The sequence below is a fragment of the Sitophilus oryzae genome, unplaced genomic scaffold, assembly GCF_002938485.1.
Source record: "Sitophilus oryzae breed Bouriz unplaced genomic scaffold, Soryzae_2.0 scaffold_172_pilon_pilon, whole genome shotgun sequence".
In the NCBI taxonomy this organism is placed as follows: Eukaryota; Metazoa; Arthropoda; class Insecta; order Coleoptera; family Curculionidae; genus Sitophilus; species Sitophilus oryzae.
Genome location: NW_022146424.1, coordinates 529,881 through 556,717, shown reverse-complemented (window position 1 = coordinate 556,717; position 26,837 = coordinate 529,881). Strand labels below are relative to the sequence as shown.

At 34.6% G+C, this 26,837-nt stretch overlaps 1 protein-coding gene across 1 annotated transcript in view; it reads right to left on the bottom strand.

Moving 5' to 3' along the window:
- LOC115881660 (netrin receptor UNC5C) overlaps positions 1-26,837 on the bottom strand; it is a 452,006-nt gene that overhangs the window by 340,394 nt on the left and 84,775 nt on the right. Inside the window, exon 3 of the mRNA XM_030899233.1 lies at positions 1,907-2,126. Within this exon, the coding sequence (XP_030755093.1) occupies positions 1,907-1,988 (82 nt within the window). The 5' untranslated portion in view covers positions 1,989-2,126. The remainder of the gene's footprint in view (positions 1-1,906; positions 2,127-26,837) is intronic.

Genomic DNA, 26,837 nt, shown 5'->3' with positions numbered 1-26,837 from the left:
AATACACCTACCCCAGAAGAGGATCTATATTTTTTCTCACATTCGCACGACATAATTTTTGGACAAAAATCATATTTTTATCACAACATCACAGGCCACTCTAAGGAGGAGCCTGGTCTCTAAGGGTCGGACTCATCCCCCCCTCTCCCCCTGAGAAGCGCCTAACAAATTTTTATATTTTGACTTAAATTTTTCTTTTTTTGATAACGGGGAAGATATAACCTTCAAAACTTCCAGTGTTTTCTGTTTGTTAGTTATATTTGTACTAAAGAGAAAAACTATATTTAACTAGTTCCCAATTGTGTTAAAGCTAGACTTAAAAAAAGGTTCTGATTGAATTCAAAATTACAACAAACTCATACACTTTGCTAAAGTAATGCCATAAACATAATGCGTGTATTTTAACGTGTAAATTTTAGCAGATATAGTAAATATTAATAACACTCATTAGTAGGTAACTCATATATAGTCATAACTGAAATAGAATTTATTAGCTATGATATAACCATGAAATTTAAACAAGATATCATATTAGTTTTATTACATGCTGAATATGTTCTACTATACTTCAATTGACATACCTAACGTCATATTAGAAATGTTCTATGTGACATAAAAGGAAGATAGAATGCGACAAGATACGAGGAAGTTGCAGAAATATGTTCATAGATTAAAATCTAATAGATCCAATATGGATCTCTATGTAAATGTATCATTCAAATCTTGATAAACCCGTTATAAAATTAAATTAAATGTGTTTTCTGATGAACATTCGTTTCATTAAAACATTGTTTTTATTATCAATAAGTTTTATATTCTGTTATAATTTGTTTAACATACCAAAACGTTCTAGGAAATATTCTTGGTACATAGGGGAGAGTAGAGTACTCTACATCGTATTATTTTGCAAAAACTTTTAAAAAATTAGCAAATTTTTTAAAAGGTTGTTGCACACATTATTTTTTTAATAGGCTTGATGCATTCTCTACTGGTGCTGCCATCATCGGAGAATATATCGTAAACGTCTATTTTCCTGTTGTTATAAAAAGAAAAAGCAGCTATGCGATATAAAATATAAGAATTGCACAAAGGAAAAAGGAATATATTTCCAGATTCAAATAGGTATTATAATTAAATCGGTATATCTGGAAAAATTAAACGCTTAAATTCAATGGTTTCTCTACAACCTCGTTCAAAATGAAATCGTCTAATTTATAAAATTAGTTAAAGACTCCAGAGCCATCTGCCGTCTTACGACTGCCGTTTTAACTAAAACACGTGTATTGGAGGACTTTCCACTCGAAACTTTTAATCTTTAACTCGGTAATGGAAACTTTTATTGGCCTGCTCTGTCGGAAGAACGTACTTTGTACTGTAAGACTGCGGGTTACGCTGCTGGCTCTTCTCAATAGGTCATTCCAGGACTGGATTAGCCAATTGCAAAAAACAATTACTGGGGTGAGGCTGTTCTTTCGGATGAGTAGGTTTTGCGAGGGATGGGTTTAGTTGCCTTGTAGGAACTGAGTTTTTATATGGACATTACAGTATTTTTAGATAAGTTTTCAAGATAAAAAATAAAAACATTTTTCCGCCATCTTTGTACCGCAATATCTCCCTAATGGTTGACTTTTGACCCAACGTTTATGAAGCAAACTACCCTTTATTTTGAACAAGGAATCACCCCCTGAAGTTTTTCGCATTTGTTTTGAAACACCCTGTATATATCATACTCTAATCAAATCTACTGTAAGAAGTAAAAAGGAATAAAAATAATAAATAAAAATAAATACATTGTCTAATAATACTCTAAATCTCACCAAGAGAACCAAAAAAAACAATAATTACATTCCATCAATCTGAGATCCTTTCCCCAAGGAAACAGCGAAACGTTTTTAATAATACATACCTTGGTTAGCTCGAACTGCCCCCAAAACAAGTATTAACGTCCAGAGCGACAGCGAATGTCCTGACGGGGTGCCAAACGCCATGGTTACGGTCGCAGGGGGATGCGGGGCTACGTCCCTGAGCGGCTAGATGGCGCGGCGGGCGTGTAACATCACTGGCAACGACGTTCGACCGTCTTTCTGTCTGTCACATGTCAATCGAGAGGGTTGTTGCCCGGCACACTGAAATAAAAGAACAATAAGTTTAAGGGGTTGGTTGACGTCTAGTGGGGGTGTTAATAAAAAAATAGAGGTTGATTTTTATCAAATAGAAATATACTCTGCTTTTTTTCTCAGGAAAGATTTCGACAGACGATGACAGAAGAAAAGCAGATGACGTCCCATACCAATCTATTTATTTTACTAAAAAAAGTTTCTAATAATTTTTAAGTTATCTATGGATGGGTTTAAATATAAATCCGTCATGCGTCGTGTCTTGTTTTTAACCAGTTTTATTGGTTTATTTAAAAAATGACAGATCGTATTTCAATTTTATTGGTTTGACGGAACGATGAACGACAAACGGACGCCGATGCGTATGAACTCGCCTTTAGATTTTTGTCATTTTTGACGCTTGTCAAAGTCTTGCCAAATTATAGGTTATAATTTTGTGTCAACTTTTGTTAAATACCCTGCGTTTTGGAAGATGATGCATTTCGATTCGAATTATTACGTGTGTTTTGTGTCTTTTGAAGTTAAGTGGAGGAAAAATCGAGTGAAAATTAACTGTAGACCCAGAGCACAGTTTATGGTTAATACTCGCTGCCCAGGCAGAAAGTCTTATACACCAATGAAGTAGCCATCGATAAAGTTTGTATACCATTTCGTCGTAGATAAGTGCATCTCGTATATGGTAGAAGGATCAAACTAAACACATACTAAAAACTGGAGTAGCAGTAAAATATCAACATCACACGATAGGTAAATAATGGATTTTAGTACTGCAGAAAAATAATGTCAAAAGGTACTGGTTTAAAAAAATTAAGATTAAAGTTAATTAATCAACCTTTAAGGAATAAAATTTGGTAGGAGTTATTATTAATAAAATAGTTTGTTTTATTTACCTATGTTGTTTTATTTATTCCTGTGGAATATTACAAATTTGTATTTGTACATAAGTAATATTGATAAATATAATCATAAATGCGGGTAATTTCATAAAGCTTGAAAGTAAATAATAGTTCTTTTTATATATTTTTTGGTATGTAGTGTCTTGTTCTTGTTTGTTTTGTATTAACACATACCGTTTTTATTAAATAAAATAACTCGATTACATTTTTTCAGTTTTATTCACAATATTTTGAAGTAATCACTTGTCATCTTGTCAATCAAATTTTAAATATTTCCTGCTATGCGTTCCAGTTGTACCAACTTATTTCTTTATACAATAAAATAAACTACTTTGAAATTAAAATGACAGACACATCTATCACTGTCAAGGATCTTCTCGTTGGACAGACTATAGGAAGTATCTTGGATATACAATTTTTTTTGTGAATTTCTGAATTTCTAAGTTCTGAATGGAGCTTAAAATACCCAAAAGTACAATAACAGGTGTACTAAATAAATTAATTTTACATTTTTGCTGTATCAATCCAGTTGTTTCTGAATAAATACCCTGTATGTATCGTATAACAATACAGTAATAATGTAAATTAATACATTTTCTGGGAAAGCAAAAAAAAAATCAGAAATTCATTCTATTACATTGATATTCGATTTCAGCGGGCACTTACGATTGTTAGAACATGAAATTTGATACCCAAAGAATTCCTTAACGGTATCTAAATTTCCTGGTACATTGTGTTTTAACGAGGCCTTTAAATGAAAAGCCGAAAAATACTTATTTAATTAGAAGCAGATGTTTTGGCGGCAAATTCCTTTTATTAGAATAAAATATTCGGCCGGGTTTGAAGAAATATCTATTACGCTTTTGGCAATTAAAATATATAAATACAAATAGGAAGAATAAAACAGAGGATGAAATACATAGAATAAAATCAATCTATAGATAGAATCAAATCAAAAATACGTGATAATTTAAGCCTAAAGAAGGTCACACTCGTAGATTTTAGCTATTTTTGGCCTGTTATCGATACCTACAGATAATGCCATGAGATAAAACAAAACTAAAAAAAACTACTGACATGTATCTCATGGCTCTAAGCCACATGGTGCCAATGCGCACTCTGATTTATTCGAAACACACTATCAATCATTGTAGCAACATACTTAGGGGCCGTATCTTTTGACTGCGGAATTCTTGTAATCGTTTATTTCAGTCTTCGATCTGTGGTAGTGACGGGTACTGTTGATAGAAATCGTTGACTGGAAAGCTATTCATATTCCAAAAGGTTTCTTGAGGCCTGTGCTCTATTTTACAGTATTTTTTGTATATATATAGAAAATTCTATTATATTTATTATCTATAATATATATATTATTATCTTGAACTGTTTGTATTATAGAAAATTGTTTTTATAAAGCTTGTAAGAACATTTAGAAGAATGATTTTGATTCAATGCATTATGACATTGTTTTCAATAATTCTAAGTATTATTTTCGGTGTCAACAAAATCCCCGTTTATTTTACGACAGTGTTATTATCTTAAGCTTTAGAAGTCTTTGTTTTTAGAAAGCCACTAAGAACTAACAGTGTTTGTTAATAAATAAAGAAGAAAGTATGAAGTCCGCCCGTGGTAGTTGCAGTAAAGTATATAATTATTTTGTTTAACTTACAAACAAAACATAAATTAAAACTATGCGAGTTAAAACAGTTAAACACACAGGACTTTCAAACAGGTCCTACGGTGTTTTTGATATTTTAACCCCAATATGATATATTTTAAGTTAGACATTTTTCGATTACATTATAAAAACAGTATATCATTACTACAACTGCTTTTAAGCCTAGGACTACTGTAAGATCACCTTAATAAGACCGAGTTAAACATCAAAACAAGAGAAAGAGTGCATCTACCAGGTACCTTGAAATGCAATGATTCGTATATGTTATATTAGACTGCATTTATAGTAACTTTTACCCTCAAAGTTTCGTTCAGAAACGTTAAAAGTACTTGGAAGAAAATTATAATAATTCGAAAAAAAAGAGAGAAGCTGTAGAAATAGAAGCCGAAGACCAAGCAAGATTTAGAGCCGGAAGATCGACGGTGGACCATTTATTTACAGTCACTCAAGTAATAAGTAAAAAGAGCAATCTAAACCAAGAGCTACATCTTGTGTTGGTGGACCTGCAGAAGGCATACGACAGCGTTCCCCTTGTGAGACTTTGGGAAGCTATGGAAAAAACCAATATAAACGTGGAGCTAATAACAGCAGCAAAATCATTATATAAACAAACAAAAACTAGAATAAAAGTGGGCAAAAAGTTAACAACAGGATTTAATGGAACCAAAGGTCTGAAACAAGGGTGCTGTATTTCACCAACTTTTTTTTAGAATTTAGAATGAGTGGGAGGGGGGTTAATCACTTCGACCTTACAGATCCATTGTGTCCCACTTTCTTGAATCATAACTCATCATACAGTCCCAGGGCTTTGACAAAAGCCAGTATCTGGGACGGTTTTATAGAGGGTAGTTCTCCATCTCCAATATCAGTCGTACCAAAATTCATGGCACGAATGGTTGTCGTCTCGGCGCACTCAGTGATGAGGTGTACTGGTGTTTCCCCATCTTCCCCACAGAATCTGCATTCGCCGTTTCTTCTTAGTTTCAATCTACTGAGGTGCTCATTGAGGAGACAGTGTCCTGTTAATTTCACCAACACTATTCAAGGTCTATCTTGAACAAGTTCTCAAAGGTTGGACGCAAAAATGTAGAAATATGGGCGTATTCATAGGGGGATAACATGGCTCTATACACTGTGTTTCGCAGACGATCAGTTGCACATAGCACAAGATTACGATGACCTAAATTATATGACACGTAAGCTTATAGAAGAATATCTCAAAAATGGGGACTCGAGATCAATACTAACAAAACAGAATATATGCGTATCGGAGGAGAACAACAAGACCTAATACTAGAAGAAGGGAAGAAAATTAAGTGCTGCACAAAATACAAACATTTGGGTATGCAAATTATAAATGATGGACTGTTGGATACAACAATTAGAGAACGAAACCAACATGGAAGGAATGCTATCACGGTATTAAATGGGATACTGTGGGACAGAAGCATAAACAACAGGAACAAAACACTAATATATAATACCATCATCAAGCGTATAACCACGTATATACAGCTGTGAAGTGTGGCCAATTAGGGAAACAACAAAACGACTGCTGGAAGCTACAGAGATGGATTTTTTAAGATCAGCAGGCAAATCAAGACTCGAACGAATAACTAATGAACGCATAAGAGAGATTATGGAAGTGAAACATACAATAGTGGACGAGATAAAGAACAGTCAACTCATATGGTACGGGCATGTCCAAAGAATGTCAGAAATAAGAATCCCAAAGCAAATTATAAACTGGAAACCTGCAGGAAGAAGAAAACCGGGTAGACCGAGAAGAAGTTGGCAGGAAGGGATTGACACGTTTATGGAGGAAAGATCTCTCGGAGACGGTGCATGGAGAGACAGACAGGCATGGAGAGATGGCATCGGAAGACATAGAACGTTTTAAACCGATTAATATACACCCTGTAACTACAAAAGAAAGCAGAATTATGGAAGTTAAACATACAATAGTCGACGAGATAAAGAACAGTCAACTCATATGGTACGGACATGTCCAAAGAATGTCAGAAATAAGAATCCCAAAGCAAATTATAAACTGGAAACCTGCAGGAAGAAGAAAACCGGGTAGACCGAGAAGAAGTTGGCAGGAAGGGATTGACACGTTTATGGAGGAAAGATCTCTCGGAGACGGTGCATGGAGAGACAGACAGGCATGGAGAGATTGCCTCGGAATACGTAGAACGTTTTAAACCGATTAATATACACCCTGTAGCTACAAAAGAAAGCAGAATCGGACCTATGTTGATATGAAAAATAAATCTTATTTTTACGTGAGGAATCTACCCACGAGAGATGGCACATGTTTTTTGAAACGCCCTGTTTAACTTTAAAGTACATACATCAACATTAGATGGTATTAAAAAGCAATAACTATATTTTTAATTAATATCTGTCAACATCTGACCGAGTACTCGAGAAATATTCACCAACTATAACCTACTGAAAGCTGCTTAATTTAATGACTAAATAAACTGTTATTTTTATTCGAATTTTACTACTCCAACCGTCTCTTACCCGTTCTCCGTCGCGTCATCTCGAAACAGAAAAATTACTACGCGCGCACCTTTACGGCCTCTCGTATATCATATTTACGTTACGGAATTACGGACTCACTTAAGCGAGGCTTTATTAAGCAAACGCAACTCCGTCGTGTGATTTACGGCGGGCCAATAAAATGATCCAATCGTAATTCTTCGACGAAAGTCCCTTATTGGACCCGCGGTAATTAGCGGGGATTTTATTGTTTTTCTTTTCACTCTGGCTCTCGTTTCCTGTCGACGATTCTGGATAATTAATTTTATTTGGAATAGTCGTAAAATAGAAATGGGGAACATGGAAATGCGATTACGATGGTATGGGAGGAATAGTACGTGGTTTGGGATTTGGGGAAAGTGAAAGTACTTGAAATTATGGCGAGGAAGAGAATTATTTTATGAAGCGTTAGCTCGGAAGTATTTTGGACGGGAGAAAACGAGACTCATGTTTAAGAAATGATGAGAAACATAACTACTACTACTATATAAACATCAGTGGTAAAATATGTCTTTTGCGGACGACACTAGCTTCACTTGGAGCAACAAGGACGTCACGGCACTTCATAGGATTATATCAAATGACTTAATCACCATTAAATATTGGTGCGATTCGAACCTCGTGAGTCTCAACATTTCTAAAAACTATTTGTCGTATAAAAACTCGCTGCAGCCATTTGTACTTAACAATACCACCATTGACGTCGTAATATCTGTAAAATTCATAGGGTTTGTTGTAGACAATTCTCTGAAATGGGACATGCGTTTTGCATTAAGATCTGTTTCGAAGGAGGTTAACTTGTCAGTGGCTAGAACTGTATATTATGCATGTTTTGAGTCGCACCTCAGATATGCCCTTCCATTCTGGGGTACGTGTTGTGCGACTCAATTTGACCGCATTTTCAAGCTCCAGAAGAGAGCTGTTCGATATTCACTGAGACTAAACAGCAGAACTCATTGCCAGAACTTTTTTAAAAAATTAAAAATATTAACTCTTCCTTATTTATATCTGAATCCGTTTGCCTAATACGTAAGCATGTATCAGCTTCTCAAGAAACCCCACACCCCACGCTCAGAGTTAGTTAAAAGTCCAATATCATACAACTCGAAAAAAAATGCACAATCACCTGCCATTTGAAATCAAATCCATAACATTATTTTCTTCATTTCGCAAAGCATTGAAATCTTATTTACTAGACAACGCTTTCTACGCCGTAAATGACATATTATTTTGATCGAATTTGATCTTGTAAACACTAGTCTATTATTTGCTCTTACTATATTTACTATTACTATATTACTATAAATATAGTATTTTTTTTTGAATCTTATTTTTATTTTTTTATTCTTTGTTCAATGTAAACATTCTACAATGTACAATCTATCTAAGTTTAAAATAAAATAAGAAAAAAAAACGTAAAAACGCTACAAGGAAACTGAACAAAACAAAAGTTTTCATGACAAATAGCTTTATTTAACTCCATTTAACCATCCCATTAAAACGTATCCTCCTAAGCGATTGTTTAAAAGCTTTCACACTGGCCGCGATAGCTTTATCGAGCAATAATAAAAAAATACATCCTGTCCCGTTCAAAACTATACCCATTGGGGGATAGCCGACGCGACGGACTGAACAGTCTACACCCGAAAAACCTTTTAAGCTCCGCTTTATCGTCGTCCACCTCTTTCTTTAATGAGCTTTAGCATTTTATAGCTTTATTAATGTTTTACAAACAAGATAAACGTCCTTTTACCAATGCCCGAGGTTAATAACACTGGTTTTAAGCGGCGAAAATAAGAGAGAGATGAGACAAAGTTAAAGTTTGCTTCTACGGTACGGTTTAGAAGGGGGTGTATGATTTATGAGTGTGTGCTCTGTTGAAACATATTGTTATTACTAGTAGTTGTTTGTCTTTTTTTATTGTTAGCAAGAGCTATACTCTAAAATAACACGAGATCTCATATTAAAATACTGTTTACTACCTATTTGTTATATCGCGACCTTACGTATTGTGTGCCCCTTTTTCGAGTTATACTCATCATTCAGTCTTTGACAAAAGTCAGTATCTGAGACGGTTTTACAGCGATTACTTCTTTTAGGTTTATGACACGAATGGTTGTCGTCTCGGCGAATCGGCGCCATTTTCCAATTATACATATGAATATTTTAGAAAGCCTAATCTTTTAGGAAAACAAATTATTCATTGGAGAACGGCTATTTTGTGTAAAAACAATAATCTTCTTACGAAAAGACAAGAAAATCTGTCAAAACAAGAAAATATAGTTGACGACGAATTTCAGTTATGAGTGAACGGACGTGAAACGACATTGGCAGTAAAATTTTTGAGGGCCGGACCGTATATGTGTACATAGATCTTAAACCTTCTAGAAAATATAAATAGTAAATGGATCTGTTCGTTATTGGAATTTTTCATTCTTTTATTTTCTTTCAAGAGCATTAAAAAATTATTTGGATAAGAAATACTGACTAGTACAAAAAGATTTACAATAAAAAAACAGATATAGTATTCTTACTTGTTAATGGGAAGTAAAAAAAACTGACATATATACATAATCCTGTCTTGTTAGTGAACTAATTATGAAATAATTCTCATCTGTCATCTGGTATATGACAATTAACAAGTCTACATATGTTAATTAAGTATACAATACAATCGGACGAACTTTGAAATATAATACATTTTAAAACTGTTTTATATTTCAAAGAGATCTTAAGATTTATGTTATTTTTTTCATTTCAGTTAATCAGGGATCAAGAAAAATTAATTCCATATGAGCGTTGTGAAACTTATGGAATTTGGCGATACCAAGAGACTCTTACCAATAGTCTCGGAACATCAGAAAAATTAGCAAAAGACGATAGCTTGAAAAATCGTACTGTAGAACATATTTGGATATTGTTTGTTTTATTACAGACATATATTAAAATTGAGTTATGTATATACTAATTTACCATAAATAGATATTCGAAAATTTGTTTTGATGGCCAATGACAATTTTTTCCAAACAGTTGACGTCACCATAAATGCATATACAGGGTGAGTTTTCTACGATGGTTCTCTATGGGTATTTCGGAAACTACTGGAGATAGAGACTCGGTTAAATGATGAAAGAATTGCAGATTTGTGGAATAATCAAGAGAGACCGTAAAGGAATAGAGTGGATACGACAAAAGACCCAGGTAATAGATGTCATCCACAGAGTCAAATCTCTCAAATGGCAATGGGCAGGACATCTGGCAAAAAGGACGGGCAACAGATGGACCACAAAAATGACAGCATGGTACCGACGAGGAATTAAGAGGCCTAGAAGAAGACCAAACCTAAGATGGGACCATGATATTAGGAAAATAACAGGGATAACTTGGGCACCCATAGCCAACAATAGACAACAATGGGTTCGACTATAAAGAGAGTATGTGAGGGAGGTTACACCATAATTGGAAATTGCTGAATAAGTTGAAAATGATGATGATGATGATGATAATAAAGTAAATGAAAAGACTACAACATCAAAAGGAGAAATAGAGAAAACAGTTTATTTAAAATGTTTATAAAAATATTAATAAAACTATTTAAAATATCTTTCATTATATTACTAGAATACAAAACATAATTATTTTGACGCTAATCTAAAAATACCGTATAATTAACGACTTTTTTTTCTCTCCCAAACTTTCACACGTTTCACCAAATTCTTTTAATATTCTTCACAGTTTAATCCGAAAGCAAAATATTTAAATTTCCCAATTCATTTTCCATCGTTTACAAAATCGAAGCCGTTATTATCGTAACGATGAAATTTTCGGAAAATGGGTCACAACGGCGCGCACGTGACTCCATAACGAGTGGCAAAGTTTTTTCTCCGCGCAGTTTTAACGATATTTCATTTTGTTAACATGCGGAAGTTTACAGAAGGGGTGACGGGGGCAACACGGACGACGTTTTTTCCTGGATGGTTCCCGGTGTAAAATTAAAGTAATCTAACGTCGTTTGTAAATAAATATGGCGAAAGTGCCGAAAGGCTTCAACGAGGTGACAAAATAATAAATATGAAACTGTTGTAAAAAAGGAGCCTGTGTTTAGGGAACTGATGAAGGTGAAAAGTAAACAAAATAATTATAAATTACTTTTATAGGTAGTTCATTAAACTGCTGAAGTAGTAGAATATTTAGGAGGGGGGTTAGTTACCGTCGACCTTTCTTGAGTTATAACGAGTTATAACTCATCATACAGTCTCAGGGCTTTGGCAAAAGCCAGTGTCTGAGACGGCTCCACAGAGGCCAGCTCTCCATCTTCGACATCAGCCGTACCAAAATTTATTGCACGAACGGTTCTTGTCTCGGCGCACTCAGTGATAAGGTGTTCTGGTGTTTCCCCATTTTCCCCACAGAATCTGCATTCGCCGTTGTTTCTCCGCTTCAGTCTACGGAGATGTTCGTTGAGGAGAGAGTGTCCTGTTAGAAACCCCGTGACAATCCGAAGATTGTTTTTACTTAAATCAAGGAAAATCTGGTTCTGGTAATGATATTATTTATATAAGTCGTGTCATTTATTTTGTATAAGATGGTCCAAAATCAACCTTTTTTAAATTGGCGACGTTTCGACGTGTATTTTCGTCTTTATCAAGGATGTTTTCAGCTAAAAGGTTATTTTGTCAGAAGTAATCAAATAGCTTATCCCGTTTAAATTAAATAAAAAAAAAGTTAAAAGGTATTATGACTGTAAAAAAATAAACTGGGATTGGTCTGGTTTGGTTTTGATTATCTCTCTTAATTGATATTATTTTTATTTTGTGGCAATTTTATGTTATTCTAGTGGTTTTTAACTCGATACTTTCTTCTCAATGAATAAGTATATCAGTAGATTGAAGCTAAGAAAAAACGGCGAATGCAGATTCTGTGGAGAAAATGGAGAGACAACAACCATTCGTCCCATAAACTTTGGTACGACTGATATTGGAGATGGAGAACTACCCTCTGTAAAACCGTATGAAATACTAGCTTTTGTTAAAGCCCTGGGACTGAATGATGAGTTATAACTTAAGAAAGGGGAATACAATATATCTGTAAGATAGCGGTGGCTTGCTTTGCTGGTAAATCTCGATGGCTTTGATACCTCCCCACTCTACAATAAGGTCATGTGAGATTTATCTCTCTTTCGTGTTATAGGTGTGTTTATCCTCCTGGATTCTGTATTTACCTTCATTCTTATTAATACAGACAAGGTTTTCAAGAACATACAAAGCCAGAAATGTTAAAATACCAAGACTCGAGAAGGCAGACCTATAGTTCTCCTGGTAGCCGATTTCAGCAATTATTCCGACGGCTCTCCTCTGAAGTGGAAAAATTCTACCCGCACAGGCAGTATGGCTTAAGACATGACCGACTGAAATAAGGCAAAATATGCAGAGAGGTAAGTTAAATCATCATCGTCGTCATTTTCAGCTTATTCAACCATTTCCAATTATGGTGTAGCGTTTGTTACATACTCTTTTTGTAGTTGAGCCCAATGTTGTCTATTGTTTGTTATCCCTGCTAATTTCCTAATATCATGGTCCCATCTCAGGTTCGGTCTTCCCCTAGGTCTCTTAAAGACTCGTGGGTACCATTCTGCAATTTTTGTGGTTTGGTTGTCTGTTCTTCTTGCCAGGTATCCTTGCCATATTGCCATTTGAGGGATCTGACTCTGTGGATGACATCAATACCTGGATCTTTCGTCGTATCCACTCTATTCTTTTACGGTCTCTCTTGGTTATTCCCAGCATATTTCGTTTCATTGAACGTTGTGCGACAACATAAATGACAACACGATGTCTAAATCAGTAATGACTCCTAGTTATCCTTTCCAAACCAAACCATAAACTTTTCGACTGTTTCTTCAAGACAAACTTGGCCTGTTTAAGTCCTTTCAACCGCCCTCGCTCAATTATCAATTCAGGTTCTTCATCATTTACGAAACTTAGGCCATTGTGTCGCGTATTTAAACAGAAATAAATCCGGGTCCCCGATTTAAAATTCAGATTTGGGTGGACCCCGGTCGTCGGTCGGGTTAAAGTGGTAAGATTTGTATAATTTCACCCACACCCCAGCGTCTAGCGACTATTTTTTATCGGCTGTGTTTGTGTGAGTGGAGGTGATGACGGGGACATTTGCATTTGAATGTCGACTAGGTTGTCGAGCTTACCCTTTGAGGGTTATTAATGTTTAATGTGTTTCTCCCAATTTTTCCTCGGCTGATTTTTATTATATGAATCTTCCCGTGGTGAGTCACGGCCTTGAATTTTTACTCCCATCGCGCGTAAAGAAATTTCACTTCAAAAACGTAATCAATCATCAACGATAAGCAAATCTTTTCGTAGTTTTTTTTAAACTTTTACTAATTTTTAGAGAAGAGAAAAATCTGAAAACCGTATACATATATTTCTAGATTGTATTCTACGGTGTTTATTTATGCATGAGTCTAAAACTACCAGCTTATTTTTTTCCTGTAATTCAGTCGGTTATGTTTAACGTTTTGTTTTACTCCGTACATTTCCCATAAACACCAATAAATCATCGATTTTTCGGGACAATACACAAACGCAAAAGGCAAATAAATGGATCTATCATACAAACGATAATTCGAATAAAGGTTATCGCCGTTTCATACTCATTGCATCTTCCTCTTCCCTCTTATCAGGACAAAGTGACGTTAAAAAATACATGTCATAAATAATATTACATTATGCACCAATGTGCGCGACAACAATTAAAACAAGAAGAAAAATCTCTTTTCGATAAAGGAAGACGTTGCGCAGCGGCTCACAGCCAATTAAAATAGAGACAATAAAAGAGTCGTATAGATTTTTAATGTCTTTTTCGGTCGGTCCTATAAATCAACAGATGGTGGTGTGTCAAAAACGTTTCTTGAGGAAGAAAAAAACCGTCCGTAAATTTTTATTTCGGCTGGCGCCATTAACACAGACGTAAAAATCCAATAAGACGGTCTTTTTGTCGTGTTCTTTATCTCTTTAGTCTCTCGGCGATTTTCAGTCATTTTCAGCCGTTTAACACCTACATAAAGTTTAGGTATGTGTGTAAAGAACTAGAATTTTGGAGCCAAATCCCGCTTTAAAAAGAATTGATCCAAATTTGATCAAAAAATTAATACAGTACTAAAAAGGAACTTTATAAATTAATCAAATATTAATAAATGCTTTACTAAGGCATCTGGAGATATAATAATAATGGCTACCTGCTTCTTTTATTCTCTAAACACCACCATAACTTTTGAGCCCCCTGTAACTTCGTTTTTGATAAAGCAAGAATATTATTTTTGTGTTATCAAGAGAATATAATGCAACTGGTTATATTGTCAATAGCATCATCATCATCATAATAATTTTTAGCTTATTCAACCATTTCCAATTATGGTATAGCCTCCATATTTAGATCCTCTCTTTGTAGTTGGGCCCATTGTTGTCTATTGTTGGCTATGCGGGCCCACGTTATCCCAGCCAATTTCCTAATATCATGGTCCCATCTCAAGTTTGGTCTCCTTCTAGATCTCTGAATTTCTGGTGGGTACCATGCTGTAATTTTTGTGGTCCATCTGTTGTCCGTCCCTCTTGCCAGGTGTCCTGCCCGTTGTTCCCACATGAGGGATTTAATTCTGTTGATGACATCTATTACCTGAGACTTTCTTCGTATCCCCTCTATTCTTTTACGGTCTTTCTTGGTTATTCCAAGCATATTTCGTTCCATTTAGCGCTGTGCGATCTGCAGTTTCCTAATAATGTCCGTTTTAAATGTCCTGGTTTCGCATGCATGTCATATATGACAGGTAGTGCACATTGGTCGAATGTTTTCTTTTTTAGATAAAAGTATATTACTCGAAAAAAAGGAGAATGAGCTACAAAAATAAAGGATATCCCGTCAAAAACATTAATTAAATAATTAATATTAAGCCTAATTACATGCTGAATAATATACCTATGCCTATTTATATATACTTTTTACCTTTTAGATTTTTGCTTCAGGTGGCGAAATAGCTAGAAAATTTTATAATAGAATTAGTATTTACACATGACCATATTTATGTTAATAATATGTTTAATACAAATTTAACTAAAATTTGGAAAAAAAGGTTATTTTAAACTTATTTTAAGATATAGTCTGATATAGGTACGACATTTTTCGTATTACAACCCTGTGTTGTTGTTTTATGGAACTTGACCATTCTAACACACTTTTAGTACGTCTGTACTGGTCGGTAAGTGCTTTTTTATGTAGCAAACATTCTTGCCTTTTTAACTACCAGTTAAGATAAACGTCCAAATGGATTTCTTTGTCAGTCAGGTAGAAAAAGAAAACGTCGTACCGCGTTGGTTGAACCAAATTTAAAAGCCGAAATTTGTATCACCCTTTTGTTAATTTTTCCTTTCTAGCAGCAGATACATTTGAAAATATCCTTTACTATAATACTTGTAGTAGTTTCTTGAATGAATTATTGTTTAATACACCAGATTTAAATACTACCTTGTAACTTATCAACGTAATTTCACTCTATTTGTTTAATCTCTTTAATCAGTACCTCGTTAAGGACATACATGAATAATAAGTCTGTCAAGATATTCATAATTATTTTACTTAATATGCTTTTTTAATAATAAATCTTTGTATTCAAGGGTACAGACAATTCGTAATGAACTTATTTGTATATCTACTTTACGTTGTTATTTTGCGTATCTTTGGGTGAATGCAAGTAAAATGATAATTTATTAAAGATATTGTTTATTTATATTATTTGTACTGTTATCAAGGTCTATAAGACACAACATAGCAAAACAGTTTTTTTTTAATTGCTTGTGGAATGTAGAATGGTTTAGGAGGGGTGTTAATCACCGCGACCTTACATAGAATGTGTGTTCCCCTTTCTTGAGTTATAACGAGTTATAACTCATCATACAGTCTCAGGGCTTTAACAAAAGCCAGTATCTGAGATGGCTCCACAGGGGCCAAAGTTCATGGCACGAACGGTCGTCCTCTCGGCGCACTCAGTGATAAGGTGTTCTGGTGTTTCCCCATTTTCCCCACAGAATCTGCATTCGTCGTTGTTTTTCAGCTTCAGCTTGCTGAGGTGTTTGTTGAGGAGAAAGTCTCCTATTAGAAACCCCGTGGCAATCCGTGGAAGATTTTTTTTTACTTAAATCAAGGAAAATCTTTGATTTTTCTCGGTCGTAAGTTTTGAGGAACCGTTTCGAGTGTCTTAGACCGTTCGGAGACACCCAGTCCAGGTTACGGATGGAGTCTTCCAGATTCTTCAGTTCCGCTTTCAGTTGGTTCCCGCTTGGAAAACATAACGGTTCTGGTCCAGTTAGTGGAGTGTTCGCTCCTTTTCTAGCTAGATCATTTGCTTTTTCATTGCCTTCTATCTCTTGGTAAGCAGGCACCCAAAGTAGGAGGACTTTATTTTCTTTTTTAATTGCTTACTAAAGAGTATTATTTTATTAAAGGATATCATTAAAAATGCATGTTAACTTTACACTTTATTAAACACTTTTCAAAAAGAATGATGCGCATTTGCAATTGTAGAAACTTGATATTAATATCATTAGCAGATTAGAAAACCCAATGAATATAAGGGAAAGTAGCATAAACCATGCCTCTTCGCACAGAAGTTAAAAATATAACAATTTTTCGGCCTGGGTTGTAGTAATTATTGCGAACTGATGTAACTCATTAATGTGGACGGCAAAAACTTTGACAACCAATAATTAACAGACGTTTTAAAAGTCTGCGATATCAGATAATAGACTTAAGTTCTAAAAATACAACATGGCAGCTTGCTTATTGCTTTACTGGACATCTTAAAATCTATACTATTATTGTGCTATTATATAAAATCCTTAACTGACTGACATACAGATTAATCACGATCCTGCTCAAACCACTCAACGTAAGAAGCTCAATTTTGGCATACAGGTTGATTCGAGGGTGTAGAGGTTCAAGAAGTAGGGATTTTTCGAAATTCCAGTTCCAAGAGGGTGAAACCACCCCTCAAATATTACAATATTTTTTATTTAAAAAACGGTCAAATTTCCTAAAAAACGCTTAAACACGTATTTTGTTTTTTTACAAATTTTAAGATTTTTTTTAAAGTATACAGGGTGTTTCGAAAAATCTGGTCATTGATTAATCACGATCCTGCTTAAAGCGCTTGACGTAAAAAGCTGATTTTTGGAAAACAGATTGACTTTAGGGTGTAGATGTTCGATAAGAAGGGATTTTTCGAAACTCGAATTCTAAGGGGGTGAAATTATCCCTCAAATATTAAAATATTTTTTTATTTAAAAACCGGTGAGTTTTTCGGAAAAACTCTTAAACACGTATACTTTATTTTGTTGTTTTCCATATTTTAAGATTTTTTATAAATTTATACAGGGTGTTTCATAAAATATGATCATTGAGTAATCACGATTCTGCTTAAACTGCTTGACGTTTAAAGCTGATTTTTGGCAAACGGATTGACTGTGGGGTGTAGAGGTTCTATAAGGAGGGGTTTCTCGAATCTCAAATTCCAAGAGGGTGAAAACGCCCCTCAAATATTACAATATTTGTTATTTAAAAAACGGTTAGTCTTTCGGGAAAACGCTTGGACAAGCATAATTTATTTGGTTTATTTACATATTTTGAATTTTTTTAAAAAATCATACAGGGTGTTCCAAAAAGCTGGGTAATTTCTTAACCACGATTCTGCTCAAATTGCTTGACGTAAAAAGCTTATTTTTGGCAAACGGATTTTTCGAAAGTCAAATTCCAACGAGATGAAACTACCCCTCAAATATTAAGTAATAAGTTATATAATAATATCGCCATATTGTTTTTTCTCATGCTGACATAAATGTGAGAAAATTTTATCCAGTTTGTATGTTAATGGAAATTCTTGCTTTGCTTTATCATCACCATTACAAATGATTAATTCGACGCGAACGAAGTCGCTGGTACATGCTAGTAAATCATAAAATATCTTTAACCTTATTATTTTTGTAAATATATTTTGCATCAAAAACTTTACAATATTTTAATGACTATGACGTTACATTAAATTTAGAACGTAAGCATACAAAGTATATTTTTGTTTATAACAAATATTGAATAGCTCTATTATTCTACAGAACATGGTTACTCATAAATTAGCAATTGTTTAATTATAAACCGATAATTGACTCGAAAACACATGTTATATAGATCAGACTTTGTTCTTGCTTTGTGATAAATGTAGCAAATTGAAAAAGCATACAATTACGACCACACAAGTGGATCGTTTGGCACTAAGCACGCACTGCCTTTAAGTGCTGTTATATTTAGATTTTTGTATTATTTTCACTCATGCATATGTATATTGGTTCGAAGTGGTTTATTTAATAGTGGTTTAACTTAAATATCCGCTGAACTTCAGCTTTTTCAACAACTATAAAGAGTGCGATGTGAAATAAATATTGTGACAGTTGATGGGTAGTCGTTTTTTTTTGTGAGAATAGATAATGTTTGATTGAAATAATAAAAGTAATATCCGCCTTCGACATTTTGCAAAAAAACTAGGCAAATTAGACGATATTTTACAAAGAGCCTACCTGTTTTTAGTCGTTTAGCAAAATGCCCTAATGAAGACAAGTCAGATTGCACAAAACATTTTACGCGGGATTGGTATAACTAACCTAAATTGACATCTCTTGAACTTCTCTTTCAAAATTCGGAAATAATGGCACAAAAAGTGATAATTCTGTTAAATAGAGTATGGTTGAGGATGATTGTTATAAAGATCTAAATTCATTTTATTTTAAAAGAAAGCAAGGAAGCAGAATATAATAATTAAATGAGATATTATTATTATGGTTTTAATATATTTTGTAAAAAAATAGTAGATAAAATAGTACTTTAACAGCGAGGATAGGTTAAAAACTTTATTTCTTCGAGCACGTTTTTTAATTGCTTCCATGAAAATTTTTGTATTCCTTTTCATAAGCTATTCGGGATTTAAATGGAAGTAGTTTGGATATGGCGTTTGGCGCCTCAGCCTGAATATCTGTTGGTAATTTACTTATTTCGTTTTGAGCCATTTCTGGCTCCAATTCAATCAGCAATCGACACGAAAGAGAATTAAAAAATATTGATACAAAACTGACAACTAAAGAGACTGCTTTCTTTATTTGTCAAATTACAGAGAAACCAACGCCAACCCAGCACAATATTTTTCCTACTCGTAATAAATTCCTTGAAATAGTGTCAAGAGCAAGAATTTAAGTATTTATCATTAAAATAAATCACCCAGTATATTAAATAAAATATATTTCTATAAACATAATATTTGCACAATGAAAATTAAACTAGAACAAGTTGACGTCATACTAAGATCTGAAGGTGAACTTGAATTGGAAATTGAACACAACGTTTGGTTGCATTTACTGAAGTTCGTTTTTAAGTAACCAGGATACACTTATAGACAGTAGAAAGACATGTACGTAACTCCCGACTACCATCCAGCATCCACATGATGTCAGAAATGGCCAGATATTAAACAACTCCAGAATGAAAATATTGGATAGAACGTTTATTGTCAGAATTAAACGAATGATAAACAAAGAAACGTCATAGTAAACAAGAAGCAAATGGACAGTATGCTGATTCTGCAAGTTTAAAGTCGTCGTTCTCGCGCCATTGACCTTCAGCGCATATGATATTTAAATAATGCATGGAAATGAAAACAGAAAAAATTATGCAACTAGGGAACACATGGATTATAGGCAAGGGTAGAAGCTGGTGTGTGCATTGCTTAGCTGATAGAAGCACCCCAAGAAAGTTCATTGGAAGATCCCAGCAGAAAATTTGCTCCCAACAGTACAAAGTGGTATCAAGATTTTTTTTTATTAATGTAAAGGGTTAAAGAGTACGAGAAATTAATTTAATTAATGTTTCAAGTTACAATCCCACTAAATATTATTTTCATTGTTTTATATCACTATATTACATTGCCTCTAAGAAATATTATTCTATATTAGTCTATTTTATGAGTATTAAGTTTTATTATTTTATATGTATAAAATAACACAACACAATTTTCATTTATTTATTGCATTATTATTATATTCACAGGTAATTTATTTTAATATCTATATTTTCTTTATATTTAACGCTGGGGACCAGCTTTTTCAGGACCGGGGGAAATGTCAAGAGCAAGAATTTAAGTATTTATCATTAAAATAAATCACCCAGTATATTAAATAAATTATATTTCTATAAACATAATATTTGGTACGACTGATATTGGAGATGGAGAACTACCCTCTATAAAACCGTCCCAGATACTGGCTTTTGTCAAAGCCCTGGGACTGTATGATGAGTTATGATTCAAGAAAGGGGGACACAATGGATCTGTAAGGTCGAAGTGATTAACCCCCCTCCCACTCATTCTAAATTCTAAAAATTCTACAGAGAAACCAACGCCAACCCAGCACAATATTTTTCCTACTCATAATAAATTCCTTGAAATAGTAATTTCTGAATATTTTTTAAAACGTAACTCGCTATGGAAAAAAATATTGTTTTATACACGACAATAAAATCGCATTATCGTCTTGTATAAAAAATAACTATGATCTCCCCAATTAACCGAATGGCATTTCCATCACAGCATTCCACCGTAAATACCTACAAAAGTAAAAAGAAGAAAAACACATTCCTAGCATTCTAGGCAATAACCCTTTCCATTGGACTGGCATGCAACACATACGAAAACGGTATCTTACGATTCGCTCGGCGGCCGTGGCAGTTTAGCCGTAAAAGGCGAAATAAAAACGGTTCGAGCGTCATTAAATCGCTAAGTTATCCGTTTCTTACACGACACTCGGGGCGTTAAATAAAATTAAATCAATTTGTATCAAACGATTAAGTAGAGTAATCGGGTTTCGGCATCGCCTCTAAACTTTGCCGGGCAGACTCCGCTACTGCCTCAGCTGCTGCTGCTGCTTTTAATGAAATTGCGTTTTCGAGAAAAGGAATAGTACTGGTCTCGAGTCGTCTAAGGTGGAAGATGGGAAGCTTTTAGATTATTATGACTGTTAGGAAAAAATATAGAGAACACTGTTATAATTGATAGTTATTTTAAAATGAAACCTAAATAGGAGTGATTATTATGAAAAAAGCCAGTACTTGACAAAAATTCCCTAAACGATGTCTGGCCAAAACTACAAGATCTTTTTCTTCAATTTGGAAAAAATTGGTGTTTATACCAGTGAACTTACACCTACACAAAATACGTAAATTAGAGGAAAATATTAGTCAAGTAACTTTCTTAACTAATACTGCAAATGCGAGACTTTTTTTTATAGATGGGAAACGCCTTTAGGACCGGAGTGTGGGGATCTCCCTTATGCGAGAAGGTCTACGCACTAAAAACCCATCTGTGTTCTAAGCTCGCCAATCGTACCACCGAAGGCATTTCATGGAGATTAGAGGCTTATCTATACTTCTATGTTGGTCTTGTCTGTACCCAAATCTTGTCTTTTTCATTCTTCTCCTTTTTCTTCATAATGTTCCTTAATATCCCGCAAATCGCCTCGATATTTTCGTTCGATACTGTCAGAAGGTTTCCGACGTTTTCTCTAGTGATCTTCGTACCACATACTCTTTCTGCATTTTCCCGTATATCGTCGTGCGCGTGACACTCAAATAGTGTATGGCTGGCCGAATCTGACGCCTTGTAATACCAGCATGTAGGAGAGTCCGCTTTGCGGATCCTGTGCAGATACTCGCCAAAGACTCCATGGCCAGTCATAGCTTGCATGATGTAGTAGTCCCTATTTGCCTGGTAGCATTTTATCCAATCTTTAATATTAGGTATTAATGTCTTTGTCCACCTGCTTTATGCTTCCCATCGTATCCACCTCTAGTACAATAATGCTCCTGGCCTCTTTCCGGAAGGATGTTCCGTTTTTATGTATTTGGTTTCTTTCCCCTATCAATAGGCTGATCGGAGGTATCTTAGCAAGACACAGTACCGCTACTGTTGGACATGTGCAGTATGCCGATGCAACCCTAAGTGCTAACTGCCTGCTTATCCTTTCTTTATATTTTCGTAATGTTTGAAGCGCATGGTTCCAGACTGGTGATGCGTAGAGTATGGTCGAATAAACTACCAAAGCCAGAAATCTTCTTGTTTCGGCGCGGGGTCCTCCCATATTAGGAGTGATTCTCGTCTGATGCTGGATGCAAATGCAAGAATGAATCTCCAAGACAGTACCCAAGAAACTCACACATCGTTTTCAATTGAATCGGCTTCTTAAATACGACTATATTATAAAATCTTCGACATCCATGAGAGTCCCGCTGCTTTATCGTTCCCATTTCCCACTAATAGTCATCACCAAGTTGTCTGTCTCAGCTCTTTTCCATTTCCGTTTCTGAAAGAACTCCCCGACCGGCGAACAATGCCAACCGTTGACAAACATTACCTACCCGATCTGCGGCCGAAGATACATGATCTTTTCCTTCGATCCGGACATGATTAATGTCGGGCCGGGCGAATTTATTGATTTTAATGGCAATTAAAGCCGATCGGGACATAAATCGTACCATCTCTGCGGCGATCCCGTATGCAAATGCACCGTCCACAAAGGAAAATTATTAAGTTATATTGGCGGGACTGCGATTTTATCTCGAGATGGGGAACCGGTCAAAAAGAGCCCAGCTGACCGTTTGTTTTGTTCGGTGGCTCTTGTCTGGGTCGCGGATATTTCCGTCTGCCTGTCCGTGTTCGTCGAATGCACTCGATCTTCCGATTACATAATGATTGTTTTGGTTCTGTGTTAATAGTTAAAGGCTAACGTTTGTTCTTTTTACAGATTCATTATGATGGTGTAAAGAATAAACAATAACTGTAAAAAAAAATCCTATATGGGTATTTCGCCATTGCAAGAAAACCTACAAAATAAAATAGTTATTTTATGTAAACACTTCTGGCGTTATAATCCCAAAACGGAAACTACTTACGTAAGAGGCAGCATTGAAACTTAACGTAAAAGAAAATATTTTGCCTGCAGAAAAACTCTCTTAACTCAAGAAAATTTGTTCTCTTGATAAATTCGAAAATTTCTCTTGAATCTATTTCATTCAACCAAGTGCAAGTTACTTTGTTTTAAGATAATAACAAAAATACGCTAGGAAGTACTTCATTCAAGAAACATGGCCATTTTTCCAATAGCTAAATACTTTTTTGATGAAAAAATAATAACGACACGCAAAGACGATGACGAAGGATGGTATATACAATCAGTCGGCAGTCCGATCAGTCGCACGTCGCATTTCATAGGCACATCATAGTACGCACGGGTTTTGTTGCTTGGAATTTTCCACTTGGAATTTTGCATAATTTGTTTTTTAAGCGCATATCGTATAACAAATTAGTGATCGTTATTAACATGCATTTGTCATTTTTTATGGACAAATTTTAGGATATATGGATTCATTAAAGGAGTTTCTGAAAAAATGGAAATTAGAGCATTTATTTGCTATATTTGAAGGTAAGAGACATTTACCTAATGCACCTGTTTAGATAATGCATGCGTGACTATAGATAGAATAAGAATATAGGTATCGATTTTTTTCTGCAAATAATTACAAAAATTTTAGAATTTCAAGACGTCGCCGTCATATTAAAAAATTCAAAATGCGGCCAAAGCTTATAATTTTAATAATTTGTTTGCTTTACTTTGATTAATCGTGATGTAACATTTTTTTGTAATTTGTAGAGTGATGAACCACCCCAAAAAATACCAAGAAGTGAAGAAGCAGAAATAACTACTATCGAGGAAAATAATATCACTTTACTTACTACAGACCAGGAAAACCTAAATTTATCAGAAAATAATATACCTCGTAATATGTCTGTATATGATGTATAGACTCTTAGATCAAAATAAATTTTAGTTGACTCAATGGTATTCGCTATTGGTTTAAGAAAAGTGTCTCTTTAATCAAGAAATGTCCCTTTTCAATCAAGAATTTTTGCATGAATCAAAGAGACTATTGTTCTTGTAGCAAGAACTTCTTTGCATATTAATGTTGGGTCAAGAGTGAAATACTTTGGACACATAGATTCTTCTATTCTCTAAAGTAATTTTTTAAAGCTTATGAAAAGATAGCTAATGCTTTGGGCAAAGAAACGTCGTTCTTGGCCCTATTGAAAAGCGCCAATCTTTTGGGTCAAAGTCATATTAATTTCGACTGAGAGATTCTTTTTTTCAGTGTATTAAATAAAGCAATTGTACAAGTATCAAGAGTACTCTCTCCATAGTTTCATTCATAGTTCCACATCATTTAACTGGGATAGATATTTTTATTTATCAAAAGAATATTCAATTTTCACCAAATACCGTCACGTATCGTAACTTTCTATCGATCCACCGATAATCTCACACTCACTCAAACGGAACCAAAAGAGAAAAAATAAAATAAAACTGAAAAATCCTTTCCCAAAGCCCCATTATTTGCATATAAACGTTTAAAATATTCAAATATCGAAAAAGACAATAAAAATTACATAAACAATACCTAATCAGTAGGTTTACAAAGTCCCAACTACGAAATATATATTTATAGAAGGTTGGTTTTATTATGCCGATGAACAATGTGTGATTTACAATTCTATTCAATATTTTCCCATGCAAATTTTATATTTTAAAATAAGACCCTATCGACTGCGGCGTGGATTGGCTTTATAGGTTGCATCCACGCGACCGACGACCTATCATTTCTCGTAAAATGTTCGTGTTATTTTTGAAATCTACCTGCAGAATTATTTATTAGTTATTGACTAACAGGTAGGGATTTATATTTTATAGCTGAATGTATAATATAGGTACTGTTATAAATAGATTCAATAAATTTTATACTTTTGTAGGTTAATCAACTCTTATTTATACAAGTTGGTAAAATAAGGTCTAAAAACCTGAACAAATATATAACCTCATCCCTCCCAACAATCTACATTTCACATTGAATTAAAGAATTAATGTAGATAAAATTTATATTAGTTTTTTATAATACTGTCGAGTTTTTTAATGGATTAAAGGTGCTTTAAGGCGAAGATCGCTAAATAAAAAATTTCGTCGAGCAAATTTGGCAATAAAATCTCTGTTAATGGCGGTTCTCTGGTGAAAATAAAATAATTCGGCTGCTCTGTTATTATTTTAATTGCAAACCTCCGCTGAAACGGCTAAAACGAGTTCCCTGTCGGCACTTTTTCACTTTCGCAAACTTTTATAGCGCTAGTTTGCTCATTTTTTTTCATAATTATTCTCAGATTCTTGTAGAACGGAGAATTTTTATTGCTGCCCCTTTATCTTCACACACAAACAATCGTTGTAAATATGATAATTTGCTTTCAGGCAGTAAATGCTCTTAATTTCTTACTATACAGGGTGTTCCTTAATGACAGGCCAGTATTTGAGGAGGTGATTCTTGGACTTATTCTAAGAAAAAAACTTCATATGAATATATGTCCTAAACATCTTAACTTTTCAGATACAGTGGTGAAGGACGGAATGATTATCGTAGTAGAGATCGTCCACCCATACGCTGGTCCAACGATATTAGCAGTATCATCCCCACCATGTTATATGGAAGCGAAACCTGGATGCCGTACCGCCGACACACGAACGCATTAGACAAGTTGCAACAGAGACACCTTAGACAACTATTAAGAATCAAATAGTTCCACCATATTTCAAACATATCGATTCTTGAAAAGGCTAGCTGCGAGTGCGTTGAAGTCATGATTACAAAATCCCACTTAAGATAGGCTGGTCACGTATGCAGAATGCAAGAAAACCGCCTACCAAAATGTCTGCTTTACGGTGAGCTTGTAGACGGTAAGAGGAAATCGGGTGGACAACTCTAAAGGTACAAGGATTAGGTATTGTCCACGAAAACTTAAAGGGGATCAACATGCAGAATGATTGGGAAGAAGCAGCGCAATGGAGAAGAATTGTAAACTCAATTAACAGCAACAACCAAAAAGTAAAGGGGTAATGAGATTTTTGAATGTCCGAAGTGCGGGAGAGAGATAACATCACGTATCAACAGTCACAGAAACGTTCATGAAATAAAACGCCTTGCGTAAACATCTTCTGATGCGTGTAATATACTCGTCAGCGAGTAATGGCAGTAGTAGTAGGAGTAGTAGTATTAGTATTAGGAGTATTGTGGCAAAGTGTATGAATGATGTAAGAGATCACGAAAAATAGCAGAAAATGTTTACCAGTGCACTCAGGTAGCTGTGTGATGATGATTTGAATATTGCAAGTAAAGACTACGTGTAGAATCTTATTTTTATCGTTATCTTATAAGATTTGTAATAAACAGTTACAGATAACCTTTTGATATTTTTTTTTAGAATTTAGAATGAGTGGGAGGGGGGTTAATCACTACGACCTTACAGATCTATTGTGGCCCCCTTTCTTGAGTTATAACTCATCATACAGTCCCAGGGCTTTGACAAAAGCCAGTATCTGGGACCGTTTTGTAGAGGGTAGTTTTATC